The 26354-nt window shown below is 48.2% G+C and overlaps 1 protein-coding gene across 7 annotated transcripts in view; it reads left to right on the plus strand.

Moving 5' to 3' along the window:
• Positions 1–26354, plus strand: part of rptor (regulatory associated protein of MTOR, complex 1) — a 150209-nt gene that overhangs the window by 44858 nt on the left and 78997 nt on the right. For all 7 annotated transcript variants that reach the window (XM_076293483.1, XM_076293476.1, XM_076293504.1 and 4 more), the window contains exons 5-7: positions 10443–10601; positions 12485–12631; positions 22365–22540. In XM_076293483.1, the coding sequence (XP_076149598.1) occupies positions 10443–10601; positions 12485–12631; positions 22365–22540 (482 nt within the window). The remainder of the gene's footprint in view (positions 1–10442; positions 10602–12484; positions 12632–22364; positions 22541–26354) is intronic.

Genomic DNA, 26354 nt, shown 5'->3' on the forward strand with positions numbered 1-26354 from the left:
TTTCGGTGCTGTGTCAGTGTTTCACATGAGCAGGGTTGTTGTTGGTGGTGTGTCGGTGTCAGTGTCCTGGCGGCGAGTTCCATGGGTGTTGCAGGTGTGCTGGTGTTGTAATATTGATGGACTGATGATGGAGGAGTTTATAGTTTATGGAGCACAGCAGCCTCAGTGCGTAAAAAGCAGAGGAGGCAGCTATAAAGACACTGATTTACTGAATGACCTTCCCTCTCCTCTCCTCTCTCCCTCTCTTACCCTCTCCCTCTCTCAGTTGTCCACTCTCTCTCTCACACACTTTCTCACTCCATCCATCCATCTCTCTCTCCCTCTCCATCTTTCCCCCACACCTGTCTCTCTCCATCACCATCTTTTCATCTCTCTTTCTGTCTGTATCTCCATTCCTCCCTGTCTGTCGCCTCTCTCCTCCCTCTCTCTCTCTCTCTCTTCCCCCCTCTCTCTTCCTCCCCCACTCTCACTCTTCCTCCCCCTCTCAGACTCATCTCGTCCCGTCACTTCGCATTAAGCCGCCGCTCCTTTACTGACTGATGCAGATCCTCACAGGCAAATTGGCAGTGTGGCCTGCGACCGTGCGCTGAACAGCAGGAAGTTCATATCCAGATTGAGTTTGATGTAATCAAGTGTTATGTATCAAGTCCCCCCGCTCCCCCCATCCCCCCCCACCCATCCAGGCGGATATGAGTCTGGAGTCAGGGTCGGGGAACGCGTGCCGCGACTCCGATTTTACTGTGGGGACAATCGCCGGTGCCGCGCGTCAGAGAAAGTCAGTGTGCGTGCAGAGTGCAGACATGCAGTTGTGAGGCAACTTGGCAGCCATTTTAGTACCACCTTTCTCTCTCTGTGTGTGTGTGTGTGTGTGTGTGTGTGTGTGTGTGTGTGTGCATTAGAGGGGGAGATGGAGAGAGATTTGATACTGCCTCTCAGAGATAATCTTAGTAGACTTAACTCCATAAGGCATCTCTCCTGTCAGCTTGGGTTGAAGGAGTCGTCACACGTGTGAGACTTCCTGCTTGCTCATGTCTAATGTTTAATTGCATGACTTGATGTATGGAAATGACACTTCCTGCTTTCTCTCTGAAGTGCACAGTAGGCATAGGAGTCCAAGACAAAGCACTATTTATCTGAGCAGACTTAAAAGCTGATCACACAAAACTTGTCCATCTTATGATGTCTGAGGTTGGAATACGCACGATTGTGGTAGTGTCATATTGCAAAATGGCAAAAAGACCCAATGTGAGGTGATGCTGCGGTCTAAAATGTAAATATATGTTGAAGGGAGTAAAAGTAGCACCAGCCACCACCACCCCTCCCCTGATGACCTATAGGGACTCGGAGGGGTATTGATCCCCATGGCTCCTATAGGGACTCGGAGGGGTATTGATCCCCATGGCTCCTATAGGGACTCGGAGGGGTATTGATCCCCATGGCTCCTATAGGGACCGGAGGGGTATTGATCCCCATGGCTCCTATAGGGACCGGAGGCCCCCCTCTCTCGGAGGTTTGCTGAGGACAGGGGGCGGGGGGGGCGGGGGGCGGGGGGGGGGGGGTGATTGGGGTGTAACCAGGAAGACAGGATGTCTGGCATTGATGGGCGCAGCCAGGAGCACATGCAGAAGACTGACTCACGCTACAGGAAGTTATGGGATGGGACGGCTGCCATGCGGCATATCCGCCCGGCCGCTACGGCTGTGTGGAGGCTCGCTCGCTGTGCTGTGGGTGTATGGTTCAACAAGTGTGTGTGTGTGTGAGATTATGGTAGTGTTATTTGTGTGTGTGTGAGAGAGAGAGTTTATGTTGGTGCCTTTATGTGTGTGTGCGAGAAAGAGATTATGTTAGTGCATTTATTTGTGTGTGTGTGTGAGAGAGAGAGCCTTTATGTGTTTGTGTAAAGTTGTGTGTGTGTGTGCGTGTTTGAAAACAGGCCGGCTCCGTCCTCCTGCTGTTTACAGAATGCTCTCGCTTAGTCACAGGAACGGACACATTGTCCTGCTGCCACTGACACTCTCAGCTCTGTGTCAGCACAGCCCAGCTCAGCACCTGCCCCAAACCCAAGCTGCCAGTCTGTGTGTGTGTGTGTGTGTGTGTGTGTGTGTGTGTGTGTGTGTGTGTGTGTGTGTGTGTACACTTATGTGAGCGTGAGACTAGATTTGTATGTGATCTTGTGTTATGTTGTGTGTTGTGGATGTGCTGTGTGTGTGTGTGTGTGTGTGTGTGTGTGTGTGGGGGGGAGTGTGTGTGTAAACGGTGAGCTATGGATCCGCCTGGAGCATGTTGCTCATGGCCGCCGTGGTGTCTGTGTGACAGGAGGATGATGGGTGACGTGGCATTGTTGGAGCGGATGCCTTTTACCAGCCTGTCCGCTGCCACTAAACGGCCTCCTCATCTGAGTCGTGTCAACCCCCTCCGCCAGGCCTGCTACCTACAACCAGCATTACACAACTTTCAGTGCTTACTGAAAACTTTGCATGGCGGCCATTTTCTAGAAGTTGTTCTTTGGTTTTGGTCTTCAGCACATTTAATTTAGCCTAGAAATCTAGACGCACCCTAGCGGCGGCAAATTAATTTGCTCAGCTTGTACGTCTAGTATCGAACCATAGGAATTTCTATTGGCTTAACACTGTGGATGACGGCCAATCACAGCGCTCTATTTCGTTAGAGAGTCTTAAGGCGGGCTTAACAGGATAACGACATCCTGCGACGGTGAACAACAAGGAAGGTGGCTATGGCAAACGAAGAGCGGTTGTTTGAATCGGCGTTGGCGTCAACTTTGGAGGAGTTGGACTTGTGCTTTTCTTTGAAAGTAGATCAACACAATGCACTTAAGTCATTCCTTTCGAAGAAGGATGTATTTGCCGTTTTGCCGACCGGATACGGATATGGTCGTAGCGCTGGCCTATTGCATGCCTAGGCAGTTTGAAAGACAATTCTCTGCCCGCCCCTTGGATTAAGCGAGGTGAATGATTCGATGCCAGACTATACATGCCAATGATATAGGATGGCCCGCCAGGCTACATTTAATTCACATATTCATAGAATTATGAAATGGCATAATAGAAAGAATATAAATCAAGTGTTTTTCAAAAGGCAAGTTAACCTTAGTAAGCTCACTTTTGCAAAAATGTAGACCTATAGCTTACAAGCCCAGCCTACGGCATTGCTGAGTGGTACTGTAGTTTCCAAGCCAGAGCTGCACATGGATCAGTAATTAGACTTTCCAAAAGTCCTCTTCCTGCCCTGTTCCTAACCTTGAGCCGCACCGCCGGAGCATCGGTGGCGTTTGGCAGCGCTGCCCCCGGTCGGGCCCACGCTGTGCCGCCTGGCGCCCCCGTTGCCGCGTCGTGCTGACTTTTTTAATTGAGGGCCTGAGTCGGGGTGCTTTGGGGCGAGCTGATTCAATCAACACCTCGCCGCCTGACCTTCCCTGCGACCACATGACGATTGAGAGAGTTTTTGAAAGACGTCGGGGGTGGAGGTACCCCCTTCACACACTCACATAACCTCCCCCCCCCCTTCGCTCATTGAAACTATTTTTTCGTGGCTGTCGGCACAGGGCACAGGTCCAATTTGGATCCTGTGTGCTTATAAAAAGTGGAAGTGTTTTGTGGGGGGGGGGGTGCTGTTAGATGGCTGAGAGGGACACCCCCCTCTCTCTCTAATGTAGCCCGGGCTGCATGCTCTCCGCACTCTTCCTTTCTTTGCCCTCCGCTCCCCTCTCTCTGCTCCCTCCATCTCTACCACACCACCACACCCCCCCACCGCCGGCGCTGCCGCCACTATCATCAGGGCCCTGCTGCCTAATTGCCGTGGAGGTCAGCGAGCCCCGCAGCGTTCTGGGAAACGCCGGCCGGTCCCTTCGCGGTTCTGCTCGAAACAACACCAAAAATAGGTCCACGTTCAGGACTTATCACATTTCTTTTTGTTCATTTTTTTGCTAGAAAGTTCTGGAAAAGGAGGGGCTGAGATGGGGGCAGACACAGCAGTCAGGTCCAGAAGGCAGGGGGGGGGTTCTGTTTGCTTAAAGGAAGCAAACAGAAACCCAGATGAGCAAGAATCTCCCCCCCCCCCCATCCTCCCCCCTCCCCTCTCATCACCTGTCACAGACACGGGGCAGATCCACAGCCTCGGGGCTCACAGCTGCCAGCCAGCTCCAGCTGCAGCAGTCACGAGGCCAGCCACATTAAGTCGTGTCATCAGAGCCGCCGGCCGCACGCCGCGCCGCCGGCACGATCCGCACACCGAGGCGGAGTCACATGCCGAGACGTCAGCGGCGCCCTAAACCTGCCTCGCCCACCCTGGGTCATGACGCATCAGATGAGAAGCTTGACGTATTCTCGCACGCTCTTAGTGCTCATCTTTTGCATGGCGCTTCATGGCTGGCTCAGACCTTTTGGAACAGTCAGCCTTTGCTCTGTGTGTGTGTGTGTGTGTGTGTGTGTGTGTGTGTGTGTGTGTGTGTGTCACCCTGGCATTTAAACACGGTCGAGAATCCATTTTGGACACGTGGCAGGTGGACAAGCATCTGAGAAGAGCACGTGCACATGAGTCGGCATTCGGCAAACAGGAGGTTGGTGTGTGTGTGTGTGTGTGTGGAAGTGGGTTGTTTGAAATGCGGGGAATCATCTTTTCATCATCATTTCATCATCAACATTTTGGCCTGGCTCACGTGTTGGTGCCTCATTAGCCCCCTCCACAGCCATTGGTCAAACAATAGCCGTCCCCATCCTGTTCCGTATGCTGCATCAGTGGCTGATACGGACGGATCAGAGTAGCCGCCCACGTTGGGCTGACATCATCCTCACTCTGCTGGCGGAGTCTGCGCTGGCATTAGGGGTACCAGGCAGTGGCGGTTCTAGAGATTTTGAAGGCGGGTTTCACACCTTCTCACAGTTCTTAGACCAACATGTATGAACGTAAAATATACTTAAAACAATATTATCTCATTTATAAATGGGGTGGCAAGACTGTGTCCCAGGGGTGGCAGCTGCCACCCTTTGCCACCCCGTAGAACCGCCTCTGGTACCAGGCCCAGCGTGGCACGGCTCGTCTCCTTGTTTCCACCTTCCTCGGCCACCGCGTGGCATCGATCGGGTCAGCTGAGCCGCTGGAACCTGAGTCGGTTCTCTGGAGGAGAACGTTCCGCTCGGACAGGCTCATTTTTCATCCAGACAACCTTTCCTCTTTAACTTTCTCTTTAAACGCAACCTTGGTGCATAAGTGCAGGGAAAGTAGGTCAGACTGCTTGAGACCCAACAGGTGCCTTTTTCTCATTTAGTATTTTATTAAAGCTTTTATTTGAGTCTCAGTGGAGGTCAGTTTCTAGTGTTTTGGAGTTTAGGATGAGCAGGTCACCATTCCTGCGGACCTCATTTACTGACCAGAGTAATGTATTTATTCACTTTATTTTCAAGTCACTTTCATGAAATGGACAGAGAAGCAGACCAAATGCACAGAATACCTCCACACTTTCATTCGGTTATGTAGCTGGCATTGATGCGTCATCAGGGCGCAATCCATTTCTGTGGTCGGTCATCTGATGGACTCCAACTATTGAAGTGCAATCTGGCTGGATTAATTCACACATGATCATACGTGTTCTAGCTCCAGAAACATCTGGCAGGCTTAACATCGCTCGGCTCAAGCTCACCGCCGGCCTTTTCTAAAAGCAAGTTCTTTACTCAGATTAACAAAACATCGACACAAAAAAGGCTTATGTTGATCTTAGCTCTGTCTTGGCTTTATTTGTGTTGTCAGTTTTGGGATGCATTTGTCACAGGCTATACGCCTGGTTCTGGTTATACAAGCTTTACGCAAGCTTTAATCAAGGCCTCTGTTATTATGTGATAGCAATGTGCTTTTCCTGAATGTAAGCCCTCTCAAGGACAAAGAGGCCTCGGCAGGTTTAGCCTGCACTGGTGTTTAGGGTCCACTGTGATTCACAAGCAGGGGCTCAACATATGGTGCTAGTGCTGCATACTATCCCTGAGCTCTGTTGGATTATTAACACCAGTCTGAGTGTGCATGCGTGTACGTGTACGTGTACGCGTGTCTGTGCGCATGCGTGTGCATTGCGCATTGTGCATATTTGAATAGTGTTTGGCTGCTCTCCTCATTGTGGTTGAGACTGAGGCTCTTTTGGGCCACAGATCTCTGTGATTTCATCAACTTCTCCTCACTCTATGCAAAGCTTGTTTAACACAGTCAACAATTCAGCATGTGTTTATGAGTTCGGTGAGTTTGAGTTAGTTTGTTGAGATGGGAATTGACCCCTCAGAGCCTTGTCCTTCTGCAGTCCAGTCTTGAGAAGTCCAGAGGGCAGGCAAACGGTGTCTTAGATTCCCTGTTCCACATGACCCAGAGAGCTCAGACCTTCACAATTCCCCTCAGACAGCATGAGAAGGTTGTGAAAAGCGCCGGCTATATTCTGTCTACGCTCTCGTCGGCGGACTTAGCCGGAGGGGAGCTCCTGACACAATGATCTACGCTTGCTTTAATGTGAAGGCCTGCACAGACACACAGAAGAGAGCTCTGCTGGCCAACCTAATTGATCGAATGAGGAACCTGTGGGCTTCAGGAGGCCAAGCTCAACCTGATTAGGGACTAATGGTGCGTGGGAAAGAGGGAAAGAGAGAAGGGGAAAGAGGGAAAGAGAGAAGGGGAAAGAGGGATGGAGTGGATGCTGTGGAGAGAGAGAAGAGGAGAGTACAGGAAGTGTGGAGACACCGAGTACTGTATGTGAGGAAGACTGAGGTGCAGAAATGAAAGCTTGCGGGAAGATGAGAAGGAATGTCGAAGCGGATGGAGGGATGGAATGAGGACTCCTGAAGCCTCTAGAGAGGAGCTGGCTCAGTGGGGAATCAGGGTCCAGGAGCTCCCCCTTCAGGAAGAGACCGGTAATGCAAATCACCCCACGCACCAGTAAAACACAAGCACACAAACGCACAAACACAGACCACCGTTGCCTTCCGCAACATTCACATTCCTCAGTTACACTGATGAAATTACTCCCTCTATCTCTCCTGCTCATATTTCAGAGCCCAGAACCAAGCTCTGGCGCAGAATGCAATTTTCTCCCTCTCAATATCAGCTGATTTCATAAGGGCTTCATATCGACCCTTTTAAAATGGCCAGGCACTAACTGTGTTTCAGCGATCCTATCAGAACACTCTAAAATGGTTACCTTCCCCTAGTGATCTGTAAGGGAAAGAGGACAGGTTATTTATGGCCTGTTTGATTCAGTCTGTGGTCCCATTCCTATGATGTCCAGTACATCTGTGATTGCAATCGATATTTTGTGATTTTTTTTTATCAAAGAATGATCAAGAGAAATAAACAATAAAGACATATAACCTGATTTTAATTAAAAGTCATTAGCATAGATGAGATGGACATTTTGTTCAATAAACCAAGTGCTTAAGGAATATGGCTGGTGATCAGGTTTAATAAGTTTTGAGATTCTGAGAGAGATCAGTTCAGTCAGTCGACTTTAATTTGTCTCACTCTGTCTGTCTACGAAACTGGAATTAAAATACTCGCAAGTCAGACCCTGGTGGGCTTATAGCATAAATTGGCAATATCCATTTTGATGGTGGGACATTACATTTGGGTCTAATTACATTTCTGAGCCATTTTGAAGATGGGAATTGACAGCGCAGTGTTGCTTCCACAGAGTGGGAGGGGGTGTTGGGGGGGGGGGGGGGGGGGGTCTGGTGTGGAGAAAGAGGTGAGAGTGTTTAAAATGGCAGCTTTGCGCGTGTGTGTGTTGAGATGATTCACGCACACAGGGACACAGGCCTCTCGCACGCCGGTGCGATTACATAAGAACCGACTGCGCAGAAACTGCCTCGCAGCCCCATCACACACACACACACACACACACGTACACACTCACACCAGCTGGTGCAGGCTCAGCACGATGCTCACAAGCAAACAGAACACACATTTACACGTGTGCACACACATACATACACACACACACACACACACACACACACTCTCACACTCTCACACTCTCACACACACACAAACACACAAACACATTTTCACACGGCATTCGTGGTGCATCTCACTTCCCTGGTTTCTCCCTCTAGTGCGCATTCTTTCTCGAGAACAATTAGGAGACAAACCAGCCTGGTGCAGGTACTTCTGCTTCCCCCAACGAGAGAGGAGAGCGTTTCATCAAGTAAACGTTTGGAGAATTGTAATGCTTACAGGCATTTCTGACATAGTGACATGTTTTGAGTTCACTGTGTGCCACGTCACATGTACACACACACACACACACACAACACACACACACACAGCGCCTCATGCCGTTGAGCTTTCATCCTGTTTCTTCTGTTCTCTAAGAGAGCAGAGGCCTGAAGCGACTGTCAGATCTAGAGCGAGAGAGAGAGAAGGGGAGAGAGGGTATGAGAGGAGGACAGAGACATAGGAGAGGAAGAGAGGGAAGGAAAGGAGAGAGAGTAGAAAAGGAGAGGGACAAAGAGAATGTGGACTGAGAGGCTGGCAGATGCACAATGGAAGCAGCAAGTGGAAGCAAAGATAGAGAGTGAATATGAAATAAGGAGAAAAAGTGAACTAAGATTAATAGACCATGCTGTGTGACTGTGTGTGTGTGTGTGTGTGTGTGTGTGTGTGTGTGTGTGTGTGTGTGTGTGTGTGTCAGTCAGACTCAGAGCAAGGAGGCGAGAAGGTCTGATTGGCCCTCTCTATTTCCAGCTAGTGCCACTTGTTGCTCTGACAAGTCCCTGTGGGAGCCCATAGACAGACTACGCAAGAACAAACAACAAACATCCCCCCAAAATAACAACACCACCAACTTAAACAAGCCTCTGACTTAAGCAGTGGGCGCCGGATCACACAAGATCAATTTCCATCTGTCTCGACCCAGTCTTCCTCCTCCTCCTCCTCCTCCTCCTTCTCCTCCTCCTCCTCCTCCTCTCTTCTCCTCCTCTCCTGTCTTCCCCTCATCCCCCTCTTCCTCCCATCTCCCCTGGCTCTACTGTCCGGGCCGAGCGGAAGTGTCTGTGTGAACGAGATTGCCTTCGCCAAAAGACAATCTTCTCCTAAGTGCCTCTCCATTTAGGCGTTGACACACGATACACTGCAGTTCACTTCACTCAGCTCGCCTGTCTGTCTGTCTACTTGTCTGCATGTCTGTCTGTCTGTCTGTCTGTCTGTCTGCCTGTCTGTCTGCCTGCTGGTTGAGTCTCTCTGGAACAGTCTGCTCCGTCTGAACCTCTCAGCCAGCTGTAAACAACAGCCAAGCCACTGCAGGTTGGAGACAGACAGTGCTGGAGCCTCCATGCTGATGCTGAGATCCCCCCCTACACCCCCCCCACCCCCCCGAAACTAGTTCATCTATACGGTTCTTGAGCAAAAGCCTATACAGAGGAGAAACTAGGACACTGGTGATTTTTTTTTTTTTTTTTTTTGTTTGGACATGGTGATAACTTGTGTGAGAATGTCTGTATCTTTGTGTCACATTATAACTCCAGACCTGGGAGTGCCCTTTGGTTACATCACAAAGAAAGAAAAAGAGAGAGAAAGAGAGAGGTTGCGGGTGCTAGAGAGAGAGAGAGAGAGAGGTTGGGGGTGCTAGAGAGAGAGAGAGAGAAAGAGAGAGAAAAGAGAAAGAGAGGTTGGGGGTGCTAGAGAGAGAGAGAGAGAGAGGTTGGGGGTGTGAGAGAGAGAGAGCACACAAGAGCGAGAGCTAGAGTATGATGGGCAAAGAGATATCAGCCATGGTCCCTGGGTGTGCGTTCACTGACGTAAATGAAACGGTGGGCTCTGCAGTCATAGCCTACTTTCTGCCTGGCTCCTCAACTCTCCCTTTTTTCCCCAGCATGCTTTACTGCTCTGGATGGAAGGGGCTTGGATGCAGTCGAAAGAAAAGGACTTTTGTTAGCACTCCAAAGATACAACCCAGGGCCTGTCCTTTGGGCTTTGTACATTTAGTTAATGATCCTAAAAAACCATCTCTGTGTAAACCTACTTTACACAATTTTTTGCATTTGTTTTCCCTCACCACGGCTCCAGCAGCAGATCTCAGTGCCCACAGAGCGTTGTGTCAGCTATGAGAGATGAGAATGGAGGATGATTGCTGCTGATGAGCTGGTGCAGCACCCAGTCATTTCTAAAGCAAATGTTGTGAAAGACTGGAAAGTTCTGACGACCCCCACAAGTCAAATCTCATTAAGCTTCACTGGCTGCTCAGACTGACGTGTTGCTGCCGAGCTGCCTGTGTTGTATCTTCCAGCCTCGCCTCTGTTTAGCCATGTTCCATCCTGAAAATGAGAGGGGGAGTTCAGCCATCTACCGGACCATAATGGACACTACTGGGGGTGGGGGTGGGGGCCTCTGCAATGATGTGCTGTCTTTGATCCGTGGTTGTGTGGCGCTCATCGTCCATTCCCCGTGTTGTGCTGCAGGCGCGCTACAAGCAGAGTCTGGACCCCACGGTGGACGAAGTGAAGAAGCTGTGCACGTCGCTGCGGCGCAACGCCAAGGAGGAGCGCGTGCTCTTCCACTACAACGGCCACGGCGTGCCCCGGCCCACCGTCAACGGGGAGATCTGGGTCTTCAACAAGGTGAGACGCGCCTAGGACATGGAAAGATGGACATGGACACACACAGATATGTTCATACATCTTGGCCCACACACACACACACACACACACACACACACACTAACACAGACGTTTTTCCAGACATTAGGTACACACTTGCAAATTCACCCTCTGAAATGCAGCAACTATTCCACACACACACACACACACACACACACACACACACACACACACACACACACACACACACACATTCCATACATACATATGGATCTCCATTTGTTAGCCTTCTTTAATCTGATTATCTACACAAATAAATTGGAGACATCAGTATGCAAAGTACTGCGCACACACACCCACACACACACGTGCGCTCTCTCTCTCTCTCTCATCCGGCAGGAGGACAGGTCTTTGTTTCATAATATTTCATCAGAGCATACTGTGGATGCCCGTCCTGACAGCCCTGCTGTGCCCTGGCACACAAACCCGCACGGCACCTGCACTGGCACTCACTCTGCTCAGCAACATCCCCTCCTCTCTCTCTAGCTCTCTATCTCTCTCTAGCTCTCTATCTCTCGCTCTCTAGCTCTCTATCTCTCTCTCTCTAGCTCTCTATCTCTCTCTCTCTAGCTCTCTATCTCTCTATCTATCTCTCTCTAGCTCTCTATCTATCTCTCTCTAGCTCTCTATCTATCTATCTATCTCTCTCTAGCTCTCTATCTATCTCTATCTCTCTCTAGCTCTGTCTCTCTCTCTAGCTCTCTATCTATCTCTCTAGCTCTCTAGCTCTCTCTCTAGCTCTCTCTCTAGCTCTCTCTCTAGCTCTCTCTCTCTAGCTCTCTCTATCTCTATCTCTCACTCTCTCACTCTCTCTATCTCTCTCTCTAGCTCTCTCTCTCTCTAGCTCTCTATCTATCTCTCTCTAGCTCTCTATCTATCTCTCTCTAGCTCTCTATCTATCTCTCTCTAGCTCTCTCTCTCTCTAGCTCTCTATCTATCTAGCTCTCTATCTATCTCTCTCTAGCTCTCTATCTATCTCTATCTCTCTCTAGCTCTCTCTCTCTCTAGCTCTCTATCTATCTCTCTATCTCTCTAGCTCTCTCTCTAGCTCTCTCTCTAGCTCTCTCTCTAGCTCTCTCTCTCTAGCTCTCTCTATCTCTATCTCTCACTCTCTCACTCTCTCTCTATCTCTCTCTCTAGCTCTCTATCTCTCTCTATCTCTATCTCTATCTCTCACTCTCTCTCTATCTATCTCTCTCTCTCTAGCTCTCTATCTCTCTCTAGCTCTCTCTCTAGCTCTCTATCTCTCTCACTATCTCTCTCTAGCTCTCTCTCTCTCTCTTCCTTCCTCTGTCTCTCTATCACTCTTTCTATCTATTCCTATTCTCTTTCTCTCTCTCTCAATCACTCTCTCTATCACTCTTTCTATCCATTCCTATTCCTCGTCTTCGGTCTTTGCCATCTCTGCCCATGTCATGTCATGCCACTGTATGTTGCCAGGTAAAGCGTCTGAAGCACACAGGCCGATGGATGTGAAGCGCTGGCGCCCAGCTCTGATGGATCTAGTCAACGTCTCATAAATCACAACTTCAAAACCCTTTCCCTCCCCAAACTCCAAGAGCTCCACTCTTGTTCTCATCAGGGAAAATCCAGTGGGGGTCTGGTCTCCCTTTCACATATTCCGACTGTTCATTTTCTCATTTTCAAGGGATTTAACTAGACAGTTTTGGTCTCATGCCTAATTAAGCTATTCATTCTCCCTTTTGTGACTTCCTGCTGTTCTCTATCTCTCTCTTTCTCTCTCTCGTTCTTTCTCTCTCTCTCTCTCCCTTCTTTCTGTTTCTACATTTGTAATGTCCTGACTTGACCGCTCATCAGGTCTTCTGTGTGTGTGTGTCCCTCAGAACTACACGCAGTACATCCCCCTCTCCATATACGACCTGCAGACCTGGATGGGCAGCCCCTCCATCTTTGTGTACGACTGCTCCAACGCCGGCATCATCGTCAAGTCCTTCAAACAGTTCGCCCTGCAGAGGGAGCAGGAGCTGGAGGTGCGTCAACTAATATGCACGCACGCACGCACGCACGCACGCACGCACGCACGCACGCACGCACGCACGCACGCACGCACGCACGCACGCACGCACGCACGCACAGACACACAAGCAGACACACAAGCACACACACACATACAAGCGCACACACACAAGCGCACGCACACACACACACACACACAAGCGCACACACACACACACACGACACACACACACAAGCACACAGCACACACACACCTTGGTATGCCAAAGATAGTCTGATATGTACACACACTTAGTGCTGTCTTGCAGAGACATTTCTTGCTGCATGCACGAGGCACATCAGCACATCTGCACTCTCATACTGATGACATGTATTTATAAACAAACACCCACCTGTGTTGTACATACATGTATTTATAAACAAACACCCACCTGTGTTGTACATACACTCTCATACTGATGACACGTGTTTATAAACAAACACCCACCTGTGTTGTACATACACTCTCATTCTAGTGACATGTATTTATAAACAAACACCCACCTGTGTTGTACATACACTCTCATACTGATGACATGTATTTATAAACAAACACCCACCTGTGTTGTACATACATGTATTTATAAACAAACACCCACCTGTGTTGTACATACATGTATTTATAAACAAACACCCACTTGTGTTGTGCATACATGCATGACCCATGCATCAACCAGCTTGCTTTGCCCAATCCTCCCCATATCTTTTTACCAACAATTCCTCTCTTTCACACACACCCTTCTCTCTCCCTCCTGTCGCACACACATAACTCTGCTTGTCCAGTGTCCAGTCCTGTGCTGCTGGCCATTATTGTTATTTAGCCTGCAGGAAATGAGCTCCCATTCCTCTCCGCTCTCTCGGTCTCTGGGACTCGGTGCAAACCCACTCCGTGTCACACAGTCATTATGAGTTTTGTATTTCCTTTTCTTTCCCCCCAGCAGTTTTCAGTGGACAGTTCCGGGCACCCCAGAACACCAGGGGCACATGAAACGTGGTGGGCTTGTTAGCACTACTGGGCTGAGAACGAATAGAAGCCTTTGGTCCCCACTCAGATTCCATATCTCAGCCTGAACCTCTTGTAAAGTCAGGGTGTATATTTCATCAGTTTCTTATTTCTCATTTCTCATCTCTCAGACATGTTTAAACGAGGGGCCTGACTCAGCCAGGTTTCCCCCTGTATTGAGCTCTTTAGGTCTTTGATGATCCAGAGCTTCTAGACGCGTCTGGTTGATTTTTCCCATCAATGCCTTCATTAAAAATGAAAGCATTGGCTCTGTCTGAAGACCATTCTCACACTTCTTTTGCATATTTGGATTGTTGCCTTATGCTGTGGTTTGAAATTCTCAAAGTAGTTTTTTGGCTGATTTATTTTTTGACAAAATTGTACTGTCTATCAGATCATGTATAGTTGTCCATGCTATGTTGACGTTGTTGATGTTGTAGTTGGTAAGAATTCTCTCAAAAGCCCAGGCATCTATCCATGTATCATATGGTCCATGTAGTACCTTTGATTGTGTGTTTGTACATCATTTCATATACTTGCAAAGAACCATAGTTGTGAGCTGCATGATTAATTGCAGCCATTTGCGATTTGCTAATTTAATTTTTTCAAATTGTGATTTTTATTAAAAGTGGATTAATCTCTCGGGCCTAGTATCAGGGTTGTACAAAATTCAAATTGCAATTCTGGCTCCTGTTTGCTACCTCAATTGAAAAGCAGGTGAAATTCAAGAATTTATTTCGAATTTAAGAGCCAGTGCAGGACATGATAAAGGGCAGTTGTTGGGCAGACTCCTGGTATGTTTGAGTGCAGGACATGATAAAGGGCAGTTGTTGGGCAGACTCCTGGTATGTTTGAGTGCAGGACATGATAAAGGGCAGTTGTTGGGCAGACTCCTGGTATGTTTGAGTGCAGGACATGATAAAGGGCAGTTGTTGGGCAGACTCCTGGTATGTTTGAGTGCAGGACATGGTAGAGGGCAGTTGTTGGGCAGACTCCTGGTATGTTTGAGTGCAGGACATGGTAGAGGGCAGTTGTTGGGCAGACTCCTGGTATGAACATGTCTCTCTTGAGCTGGCACTCTTGGCTCGCGGCCAGCAGTGAAGAGTGGGCATCTGGAGAGGGATGAATTAGTAATGGCGCTCAGTTTGGGGAGGCCTTTTTCTACCCCGTCCGTCTTCCTGCGCTCATCATTTGATTTATTTATTTATTTATCGTCTGCTTTTTTATCTCGGGCTGTGGCATCGCCGCTGAATTTTTATCATCATAGCCCGAGCGCCCCTCAATTATTCATGGGAAAGTTTTTGAAAAGTGTGGTTGTGTTGCAGTGAGACACAGACTGTGTGCGTGTGCGTGTGCGTGTGTGCGTGTGCGTGTGCGTGTGCGTGTGCGTGTGCGTGTGCGTGTGCGTGTGCGTGTGTGTGTGTGTGTGTGTACGTGTGTTTGTATGCATGTGTGAGATAAGATCTGTGTGTGTGTGTTTGTAGTCTTTGTAGGAGAGCCTATCAGTCATGGGGCTCAGGGGGAGTGTGCATTAAGGGTTCCTCTTGCTGTCCCGTGTGCAGGCAGGTCACCTGAAGTTTATTTTTTCCCACAACCACTGAAGCATCTTAAGCAATCAGAAATCCAGTACTTGAGTCCTCAGGGTGTCCCTCATCTCTGTGCTGTCTTTGATTGAATGTGCACCGTGTCCTAACCAGGTATACTTACAGTACTACTGTAAGGTTTATTTTTAAGGCTTCCGGAGTGGATTTGGGGCTGTTCTGGGGCTCAGTGCCCATGCATTCGGAAATAATCGTGACTGGAAGTTGTTTTTTTTTTTTTCGACTGCCGAATCGACTGACCAAAATAGATAGATAGATAGATATACTTTATTGATCCTAGGGGAAATTCAAGGTCAAAATAGTCAGTGGCCTTGCCTGGCGGCCCAACTGATTGTATTTGGTTCCTGTCTGACCACTGCAGACATTCTGAGGAAGAAGCAGCTAGGTAGCAATGGCTGTCTGGGTGTCTGGGCCAGGCTCATTAATTTGGCATATGGAGGGGGGAAAAGACATTTTTGATTGACAGTTGGTGAAATATTAAAGGGAGCTGTCTTCCCTGGGATTGGGGGATGACCCGTTGGGCAGGATGCAGAAGTCTTTGCCTGCAGCAGGAATCTCCTCAGCCACAATCCGTCTGTCTTAGAGAGAGAGAGAGAGAGAGAGAGAGAGAGAGAGCAACCTGGGATGAATTTAGAGAGATAATATTGAGGGGAGAGTGTTATGGAAAGGGAGACAGAAGATGGAGAAATTAAAACGCTGATAGATTAGTGTTGGGGGAGAAGAGAAGCATATGCAGGAGAGAGAGGGAGAAGAGGACATGGGAAGGAGAAAAAGAGAGGGATGGAGAGATGGAGCGAGAAATAGTGAGAGGGGAGACCCACAGTCCATCAATAACACTTAGGAGTCTGACAGGCAAGGCAGGGGTGCAAACACAAAGATGGGCGCGCCTGACAGTTTTCCCTTCTTCAGCTTTTTAAGGAGTGCTGTAATTGAATTGTACCCATGTCCTCTCCCTCTCCATCTCTGTCATGGGCATCTCTTTATCTCTTACTCTTGTGAACTCACTCACTCAGTCACACACACAAACACACAGACACACACACACACACACACACACACAGACACACACACACACACAGACACAGACACACACAGACACAGACACACACAGACACAGACACACACAGACACAGACACACACAGACACAGACACACACAGACACACACACACACAGACACACACACACACAGACACACACACACACAGACACACACACACACACAGACACACACACACACACACACACACACACACACAGACAGACACACACACACACACAGACAGACACACACACACACACAGACACACACACACAGACAGACACACACACACACACAGACAGACACACACACACACACAGACAGACACACACACACACAGACACAGACACACACACACAGACAGACACACACACACACACAGACAGACAGACACACACACACACACACACAGACAGACACACACACACACACAGACAGACACACACACACACACAGACAGACACACACACACACACACACACACAGACACACACACACACACACAGACAGACACACACACACACACACACAGACAGACACACACACACACACAGACACAGACACACACACAGACACAGACACACACACAGACACAGACACACACACACACACAGACACACACACACACACAGACACACACACACACACAGACACACACACACACACAGACACACACACACACACAGACACAAACACACAGACACGCTCAGACACACAGACACAGAGACACACACACACACACACACTAGGGGCTTTCTCTGCGCCCACATGAGAATACCAGTTCTGATTGCAGAGAGCACGGACTGTTGTGTCTGCTGCTAAGAGAAGGAGTCAAAACAATAGTTCGACCCAGGTCACCGTGTCTGAAAGGCCGTGGTGTTTTCACAACAGCCTGGCTGCTGCAGAAGCAGGGCTTTTGAGGAGCGCACGCTTTGTTCCCCAGAGGCACCCGGTGAGGAGTGTGACCCCAGTATGGTGCGCTGAGCAGGTTCATCATGACTTCCTGTGGCAGAAGGCAATGCTGAGTGGCTGAGGAGCTGATGAGAGGGAGAGAGGGAGCGGGGGGGGGGGTTTGTTCCGGAGTCATAAAAGATTCAGGAGGAAGTCAAAGCGGGGAGTCCCCTATAAGCCTCGCTTTGACAATGTAGCATGGCCTGATACACGCAACTCTGGAGCTTACATAAGCCTCAGAGAACCACAACAAGGACGGTCTTGTGCACACACTGTGTGTGTGTGTGTGTGTGTGTGTGTGTGTGTGTGTGTGTGTGTGTGTGTGTGTGTGTGTGTGTGTGTGTGCGCGCGCCGGGGTGGGGGGTGTATGAAGGATGTGTCTGCTTCATACCACTGCATCCTCTGTGTCTTTTCAATTATACACAGTTGGTTGGCTGCTAAATATCTCATCACTCAAAGCACACATGGACATTATGCACAGTCTTCAATTCTATCTTTATCATATCTCTTTCTCTCTTTCTCTCTTTCTTTCTCTCTTTCTCTCTCTCATATCTCTTTTTCTTTGTTATCTCTCCTTTCTGTCTTCTCTCTTTCTCTCTCTCTCTCAATCAACTCCCCATAGTTTTCAGGGTTTAACCCTGTCATAAAGACCTGAAAGACCAGAAATGCAAATCTATTCCCCATATATGACTGTGAAGCCCATTTATTTCTCCATTCAAATGCAAATACCCCCCCCCCCCCATGATTGCTTCAACCCCTACATCATTACAGATATTATAAACGCGGAAAGAAAGGAAAAGAAAAAAACGTTCTTCACTCCATGGTGTGTTTTGATAGGTTCGTTTAGCCCGCACAGTCCTTTGATTGGGTGGATGGCTCAGATCCGTGTGGATATCCTCTCATAGCAATGTAGGTGTCTAGAGGGGGAGACTCACTTGGAGCCATTTGCTTTTTATCAGCTTGATCTGCTCCAAATGTGTGGCCCTTTCATGTGTTTGTGTAGGATAGACAGAGAGAGAGAGAGATGCAGTGGTCCAGGAGGCCTGCTGTTTGGGGAGGCAGGAGCCTCTGGGTGTCGTCCTGAATGACAAAAGCGCACTTTTCATGTCAGAGTTTGTGAGCCTGAGACCTTGATGAGTGTTGGGTTATGGATCTGTGTGGTCTTTGACTTTGTGTGTATGTGTGAGTTTTTGTCAGATGGACCTCTCTCTCTCTCTCTCTCTCTCTCTCTCTCTGTCTCTCTCTGTCTCTCTCTGTGTGTGTGTGTGTGTTTTTGCTGCTTTTGCTCTTTAAAAACAGCCTCCCCTTTCTCTAGCTCCATCTCTCATGAATAATTGATGATCAGTTGATGGATGCATTGCCCCCATACAAGGCAGCAGGCTCCAAAGTTTGATCTTTTTCTTTCTCTCTCCCTCTCTCTCTATCTCCCTCCCTCTCTCTCTCTCTCTTTATGTGTGTGTGCACCAGGGTCATTGCAATGACTGTAGTCCCCTCGGATTGCTCTTATGAATTAGTGTCACTCAAAAAAAAAATATTTGCTGCAATTAAATTATAGCCTAATATCCCATCTGAAAACACTGTCATGGTGATTGTCATGGTAATTTGTAGGATTACAATATGCTAATATGTTAATTACTGTGGATGTTTTTGCATGCTCCATCCTGTCTCCACTCTGGAGACGTATTTGCCATAAGGATTATATTGCAGTACACTATCCTGCGCAGTAGGAATGTATTACCTGATACTGTGATTTGTTGGGTAGACCCCTAAGCAGCAATGTTTTTTATTAGATGGATAGTCTGTGTTTCATTGCATGGGAGCTATATATCATTTAAACAAGCACAAGGGAATCAAAGAAACAAAGAAGGAACAATGCTACGACCAGTTGTGACATGGGAATTGGCCCATTCGTTCTGCTACATTTGACAGCAGCTCTTTGAAGTCATACAATGGATTCACATATATTTACCCTTGTGTTACAAGATAAAGGTATGCTCTGTCTACACCTATCTGTGCCAAGCTATATTTCTTTTGTTTACCACCGAGAGAAATATCTCAAGCTCTCGAAAACAAACTTGATGCGCTAAAATTACATGGTTCATCACACCTGTTCATTTCACTTAATTCTTAATCTTTGCTAGACTGAACCCACTGACATGTCTTAAGGGGGCCCAATTAGTCAATGCAAAAGTAGCTCATTTGGATTTGTTATGAAGTGGCCTTGAGCTGTAGACAAGTGAAGTGTGCAGAGTAGTGTGGTTTAATTCACACCTGACAGTGCAGTGGGCTGAACCCTCACTGCTCCTATTATTCTCAGAGAGGGGAGAGATGGAGAGCAGGGCCGAGAGTGAGAACGAGAGAGAGAAAGAAAATGAGAAAGTGAAATGAAATGAAATGGAGGGAGGAGAGAGGGGAGAGGTGAGGAGAGTTGGCCAGATAGACGGGCTGTGCGAGTGGTTGTGTGTGTGTGGGGGGGGGGGAGGAGGAGCTCCGTGGGGGCCCCTGCTGTCTCCTGGCTGGCAGCTCCGTGGAGGAGCTCTCGGCCCTGGGCCCCTGCCATCACACCGCATCCAATTACCTCACACCACCCAGCCAGCACACACCACACCACACCACCCCGCACCACCCCGCCCGCCCGCACCCCACGGTACAGCCACACCGGACCAGCGCACACCGGATCCGTTTTAAAGCAGAACCCTCAGAACAGAGATGATGACATGATGATGAGGATTTTCTAAATCCTTGTGTGTGTGTGTGTGTGTGTGTGTGTGTGTGTGTGTGTGTGTGTGTGTGTGTGTGTGTGTGTGTGTGTGTGTGTGTGTGTGTGTGTGGGGAGGTTGTTTGTGGGTTGTGTGTTCATTAGGAGTGAGTTCAAACTAATTGCAGTTTTTGCATTTTATACAGAGCATACACTCTTAAGTGTTTCAAGCAAGTGTTTTGAGTGCTTATGAGGAGAAAAATATCTCTCCTTTTTAAATAATGGAGCACCAGTTTCAATAGACAGCAGTGTAATCTAATTTCCAGGGAAGTATCATGCTTGCAGCTTTCATCATTAAATGAAAATATATTTCTCCATGGTTTTTGGTGTTTGTGCGTGTGCCTGCGTGTGCCTGCGTGTGCCTGCGTGTGCATCAAGGCTGCGCTTGTGCCATTTTTTTGCCATTTGCAAGTTTGTGTGTACATGTAAGCATTTAACTGCATGTTTGCATGTGTGTTTTTTTCTCCGGGTGCCTAGTCGCACCTAGCCAGGCGGTGTGTGTGGGTGTGTGGCATCGCTGCCATTGCGTGACTCAGAACGCTGACGGGCGGCCGGCCGGCATCTGATTTCTGTTGCAGCAGAAGCGGCCAGGCTCAGCCTTTGCCACTTCTAAACACAGAAAGCATTTTAGCACTTTGCGGCTTGAGCGGTTTTTCGCGGCATTTTTCTCTGTGAAGAGGCTGCAAGCTGGCCATGTGAAACAACACAGGACTCATTTAATCCTGCCGGTGTGACTGCAGCAGTGGACAGCAGAACTTGTCCAGTGAAGCTGTGTGCAGCTTCACAAACAGAGTGGAACTCTAAGGAAGTTCTGCTGAATGGTAGTTGTGTTAAGTATTTCTGAGCATATTTGGAGTGAGAGGATTTTTATCATTTTTAGAGTCTAAATGTATTTTGCGGCATTTTTAAAAAATGTTTTGCTCAAGTGATTAGTTTTGATTAGTTTTTCACAGAGTCTACACACAGTATGAAATTGCTAGTCCACAGAAAGTTCATTATTTTATATGAAGGCATTCCGAGGAGTGTATCCTGGGAATCTTACCCTGCATCTTGACCCGTCACTCATGGCTGTTGCTGGTTGAAGACATTTTTTGCAGTTTCTTGACAACTAAATGAGCAATGGATGCTTTATCAGATAAGATAATTACCTTGTATCAGATAATTACCTTGTAAGACTATGCTCAGATGCTTCCTTTGAGTTTGTGCTTCCTACACCAGACCAACAACTCTAATACTGTGCACTCAATAAAGTTGTTATTACATAGTATGTTGTAATTACATAGTCGTTACACTTTAGTAGAGTAGCGAGCATTGAGCATACAGTAGAGTAGTCTCAACAGGTGACACCTTGGAGGTGATTGAGTAGTGTTGCATTGATGTATAGATCTGTTGCTCCTAGACATCTCCTGCCATGGCAGAGTGTCACCAGAGTCCGTTTGTAGCGGAGATGTGCTGGGCCATCAGGGGAACAGCAGCCCCTCAGGGGAGGCTGGGGGAGAAGGCTGTGCTGCTCATTCATTATTAACCACATTAAACCCGCTCTCTGCGTCCTCCAATGGCAGTGTAGAGCATTCGGCCTCTCTGCCACCCAGCCTGCTGCGGAGGACTTTAAAGCCCCGCTCGCTTTATGGGTCGAGTGTGTCACTGTGACCTTCAGCACCTGTCTGCACTATACTGCTGCTGGGAGGCTTATGACGCCAAAACAACAGCACCTCTTAATGTCCAATTTCCCCTCCGTCCTTTCCTGTCCTTCTCCTCCCTATCTGTCTTCTGCTCTCGCTTCTGTTCACTCCTCTTTTTCCTCCCCTCTTGTTCACTCCTCTTTTTCCTCCCCTCTCGTTTATGACCTGCTCATCATTGTTTCTCTCAGGTCATGGGTCTGACTCCTCATCTCTCTGAATGATCCTCTCACCATCTCTCTCTCTTAGTTTCTCTTCCTCCTCTTCTGTACTCTGTGTCCTGTTCTCTGTGACTAGCTTTATCTAATTCTGTACTCTTGTGTCTTTTTCTGTGTGACTAGCTTTACCTAATTTGGTAGTTAACTTTCCTCCTACACAGCGTGTTGTATTTTAGCTTCTTTTGTTCTTGTGCTCACAGTTTTCTCTGGCTGTTTACTTGGCCTGTCCTCTGGGTTTTTGCTCTGAATTATTTCTTATTTCTTCCTTCTGCTCTCTCTCTCCCTCTCTCTCCCTCTCTCTCTCTCGCTCTCTCCCCCTCCCTCCCTCCCTCTCTCTCTCCCTCCCTCTCTCTCTCCCTCCCTCCCTCCCCTTCAAACTGTTGTACGTGTCTGGTTTTGTGTTCATGCCTGTCTCTGTCTGTCTCTAACTGTGTGTCCATGTCTCTCTTGGTCCTAGGTGGCGGCCATCAACCCAAACCACCCTCTGGCTCAGATGCCTCTGCCCCCCTCCATGAAAAATTGCATCCAGCTGGCAGCGTGTGAGGCCACTGAGCTGCTGCCCATGAACCCTGACCTCCCCGCTGACCTTTTCACCTCCTGCCTCACCACGCCCATCAAGATCGCCCTGCGCTGGTAACACACACACACACACACACACACACACACACACACACACACACACACACACTGCACATATTGGCACACGTTACCATTAAGAATGCCATTAGTGCTTCAGCCACAAGAATTACATAAGCATACTGTAGATGTGCATACACAAACACATATACATACACACCATACCCATTGTGTGCATTCTCACATGACATAATCCAACATCCCTGTAAAGATGACAGTTCTGATCTGAGGCCTGTAAAATGATTACACCGTCTATGCCGTCCCTATAAAGATGACCCTCAGCATTTCTGATTTGAGGCCTGTAAATGACTATGCCGTCCCTGCTCTTTTTTTGCAAGTTTTGCATCCACTGCACTTCCAGACTCTTGTTGTATACCTCAAGACAGCTTTGATTTGTAGACATTGCACATAAGATGCTCAAGCGCATGAGCACGTACACCTACACACGCATATTCATACACTTTAAACACACCTCTCTAAATGACCTTTTTCTTGTTTTAGGTATGTTTTATTGTCCATAAATAATTAATGTAGAATGCTTCAAACCATACATAGAAGCCATGTGCCCTCATTCGCAACCTTTTCCCACGCACATGGCTAAAATATGCAGTCTGACTTCATTAAAATGTGTCCCTATACACCATCCACTTTTCGCCATGCACATGCTCACATATAAACACATCATGAACATTCTAATGGTTTGGTTACATGTGCCTATGCAGACAGTATTTTTACGGTTGCATCACCACAAGTCATTAGCATAATGTACACATACTCATCAGCGTGCCCTAGATGCATGAAGAATGTGCAATGTACATAACAGTAGCGTCCTACAGATGAACAGAGCAACACAAAGTGAAACTGTGACGCAAGCGCTGCGTCTGCGTCTCCCCATGGTGCTCTGCTGCCATGGTGCTCTGCTGCCATGGTGCTCTGCTGCCATGGTGCTCTGCTGCCAGCGGACACCTGACGCTGTGTGACGTGCTACAGGTGAGACCAGGCCCAGCGTTGGTTAGGGCACCTCTGGCTCTTGCACGGGAATCCAGACTGATTTCATCAGCGTCTTCCTTCAGTCCCGTAGGCAGACTGGCACCAAGTGCACCTCACTTCAAACACTGAATGATCTCCCCCTTTGTCCTCATGTCTTCCATGTTCCTGTGCATACCCCAGATACAATATGTAAGGCGCTTCATAAAAGGAGCTCTTTTGTTAGATTCTCCCTCCCTGTGCATTATGCATGGAATGAACAGGTTGTGGCATGGGGAACTAGGCCACTGATTAGGGATATCTTTGATGCAGACCTTTTTAAAAAATGAAGCAGTTCTGTTAAGTAGTGAAACACGTGGCATTGGAACATGAGTTCTGAACTTGTTGTGGGTTGGGCAGTCAGATAAATATATAGAGGGGGCAATTGATTTTGATGGGGGGGGGGAAGCAGAAAGCAGCTAAGTTAGTGCTGTGAATATGTAAGTACTGTTCATTCCCCCAATTACAGTTAATCATACAGGATTCCAGAAAATAGGTTGTTATGCCTGAAAAGTCACCTCAAGGATGTGGGTGCAACTAACCAGAAGAATATTAATGTTGAATATTTTAGAAGCATGTGTGTATGTGTGTCTCTGTGTGTGTGTGAGAGATCAGGTGTGTGTGTGTGTGATCAGATGTGTGTGTGTGTGTGTGTGAGATCAGGTGTGTGTGTGATCAGATGTGTGTATGTGTGTGTGTGTGAGAGATCAGGTGTGTGTGTGTGATCGGATGTGTGTGTGTGTGTAAGATCAGGTGTGTGTGTGATCAGATGTGTGTATGTGTGTGTGTGTGTGATCGATCAGGTGTGTGTGTGTGTGTTCGTCCTTGGCTGTTAGGGTGAATTGAGGTCTCTGCTCACCATCCTGCCTGTCACCTGAGATATACTGTACACCACAGCCTGTGGGATTAGTTTCCTACACACAGCGAGATTACGTGTTGAGCCCCTCATCGATCCAGAGTGTGGCCTCTGTAAAATGTGCTTTCTGTCTGCTTTTCATTCACTTTTCGTCCTTTGTCTCTCACTGTCCTCTCCATCCTGCTCTTCTTACCTTCTCTTCTCCTTGTCATCAATTCTGTATGACCATACTCCATTCCTGCCCATGTGTTTATTTAACTGCCCTCCACACTCGTCCCTCTCGTCCGCCTGCACGTTCCCTTTCCCCCTCTTCTCTTCTCTTCTCCTCTCTCCTCCTTTTCATCACTGTGGTGGATGATCTAGCACGTCCGCTCTCCTGGCATTCTTGCATGTAGGTTAGGCCCGCCGAGGTCAGAAACTCCACACGAAGGCGAGAGCGCGCACGAAGCAGATAATTGGAGGCAGGCCAGTTTACAGATTCTTCATCCACGCCGCCACCACACGCGCTCTGTTTGGCCCTCTCGGGCCTCCTGCTCTGTGGGCAGACGTCACGCGTGCTTGACATGGCAGGCTCGGGTGCAAAAAACACTCATCCCGTCTCTACTCCCCAGCCAGGCTGGAGCGCTCTCTCCACCTTCCACTTTCACTCTCACAGCACACACACACACACACACACACACACACACACACATACACACACTCTCTCTCTCTCTCTCTCTCTTTGAGGCGCCTACTTCAGGCTCTCTTTTCAATTTGCACTACAGAGTGGAGTGGGTGTTAATTGCACGTGTCGGCGCAAAAGAGTGTGTGTGGGGGGGGGGGGGGGGGGGTTTGAGGTCAAGGATTGCTTCATTATTCCGCTCGCATGGAAAAAACAGAAAGTTAAGAGAGAAGGATTGATTAGAATGATAAGAGAGCGGGGGAGTTTGAGGGGAGGAGGGAAGGATGGAGGGAGGGAGGGATGGAGGGAGAGAGGGATGGATGGAGGGAGAGAGGGAGGGAGGGAGAGAGAGAGGGAGGGAGGGAGGGAGGGAGGGAGGAGAGGCTGTTGAAAGGAAGAGGGGCAGCTGAGGCCGAGGAGTGGATGACGAGGAGTCACGACTGTTCCGGCTCTCTGAGGGAAGGTCACTTTTTGGCCCCCTCCTGTTTTCCCTGTGTTCCGCTAAATTGCTACACATCCCGAGTTCAGGTCCGTTCAGGCTCCCCACCTAGAAGTCTGTCAATACTTATGCAAGTCGTTACACTTGATTGAAGCAACATCTGTTTCGCCAGAACTTTGTACTGGCGTAGGCTAAGCCCTTCAACTTTAATGACTGGCAACTCTGAGAGACAAAAGGCTCTCATCAAGAATTCTGCTGTTCAGAAACAACTTTGGGGTTCAAAGGAATTTAATAAATGAAGGTAATAAAACTTTGTTTGAATGGTTTAGAAAATGCAGCCTCTTTAAATGTGAAGAATGGCACATTCTGGTATTTACTTTGAATATTTTTTTTTTGCAGCTAGAGTGAATTACTCAGGCTGTTTGAAAAGCTTTCCTGCTCTGGAAAATTCCGTCTGCCGTCACATGGCATGAAGAATCGAAGTGCAGTATAGACATGTACCCCCACAATGCAGGAGCGAGGGGTGGGGTTGCACAGACGCAGTTCCGAGCGCTGATTAATGTAATTTAATCAGACCGTGGTAATGTTATTGCAGTTTGACTGGTTCTGGCTGTAACTTCCAATAACGATTTTGAAGTCAAAACAAAACACAGGTCTTCCCCTTCCCTTTATGATTAGATTATACCTACATCTAGGCGTGAGTGCGCTCTCTATCAAGTTACTTGCATGCAAATTAAAAATTCATGCATTGATATAGAGATTCTTTACAGTGAATGTGCGTTTAAATGCTGCCTTTTGAGGGTTTTGACAGCCCTAGTATTTATGTTCA

The sequence above is a fragment of the Alosa pseudoharengus genome, unplaced genomic scaffold (assembly GCF_046254945.1).
Source record: "Alosa pseudoharengus isolate Yale_2024_CS ecotype anadromous, Long Island Sound unplaced genomic scaffold, YU_APseudo_1.1 YU_APseudo_1.1_scf_1, whole genome shotgun sequence".
Classification (NCBI taxonomy): domain Eukaryota; kingdom Metazoa; phylum Chordata; class Actinopteri; order Clupeiformes; family Clupeidae; genus Alosa; species Alosa pseudoharengus.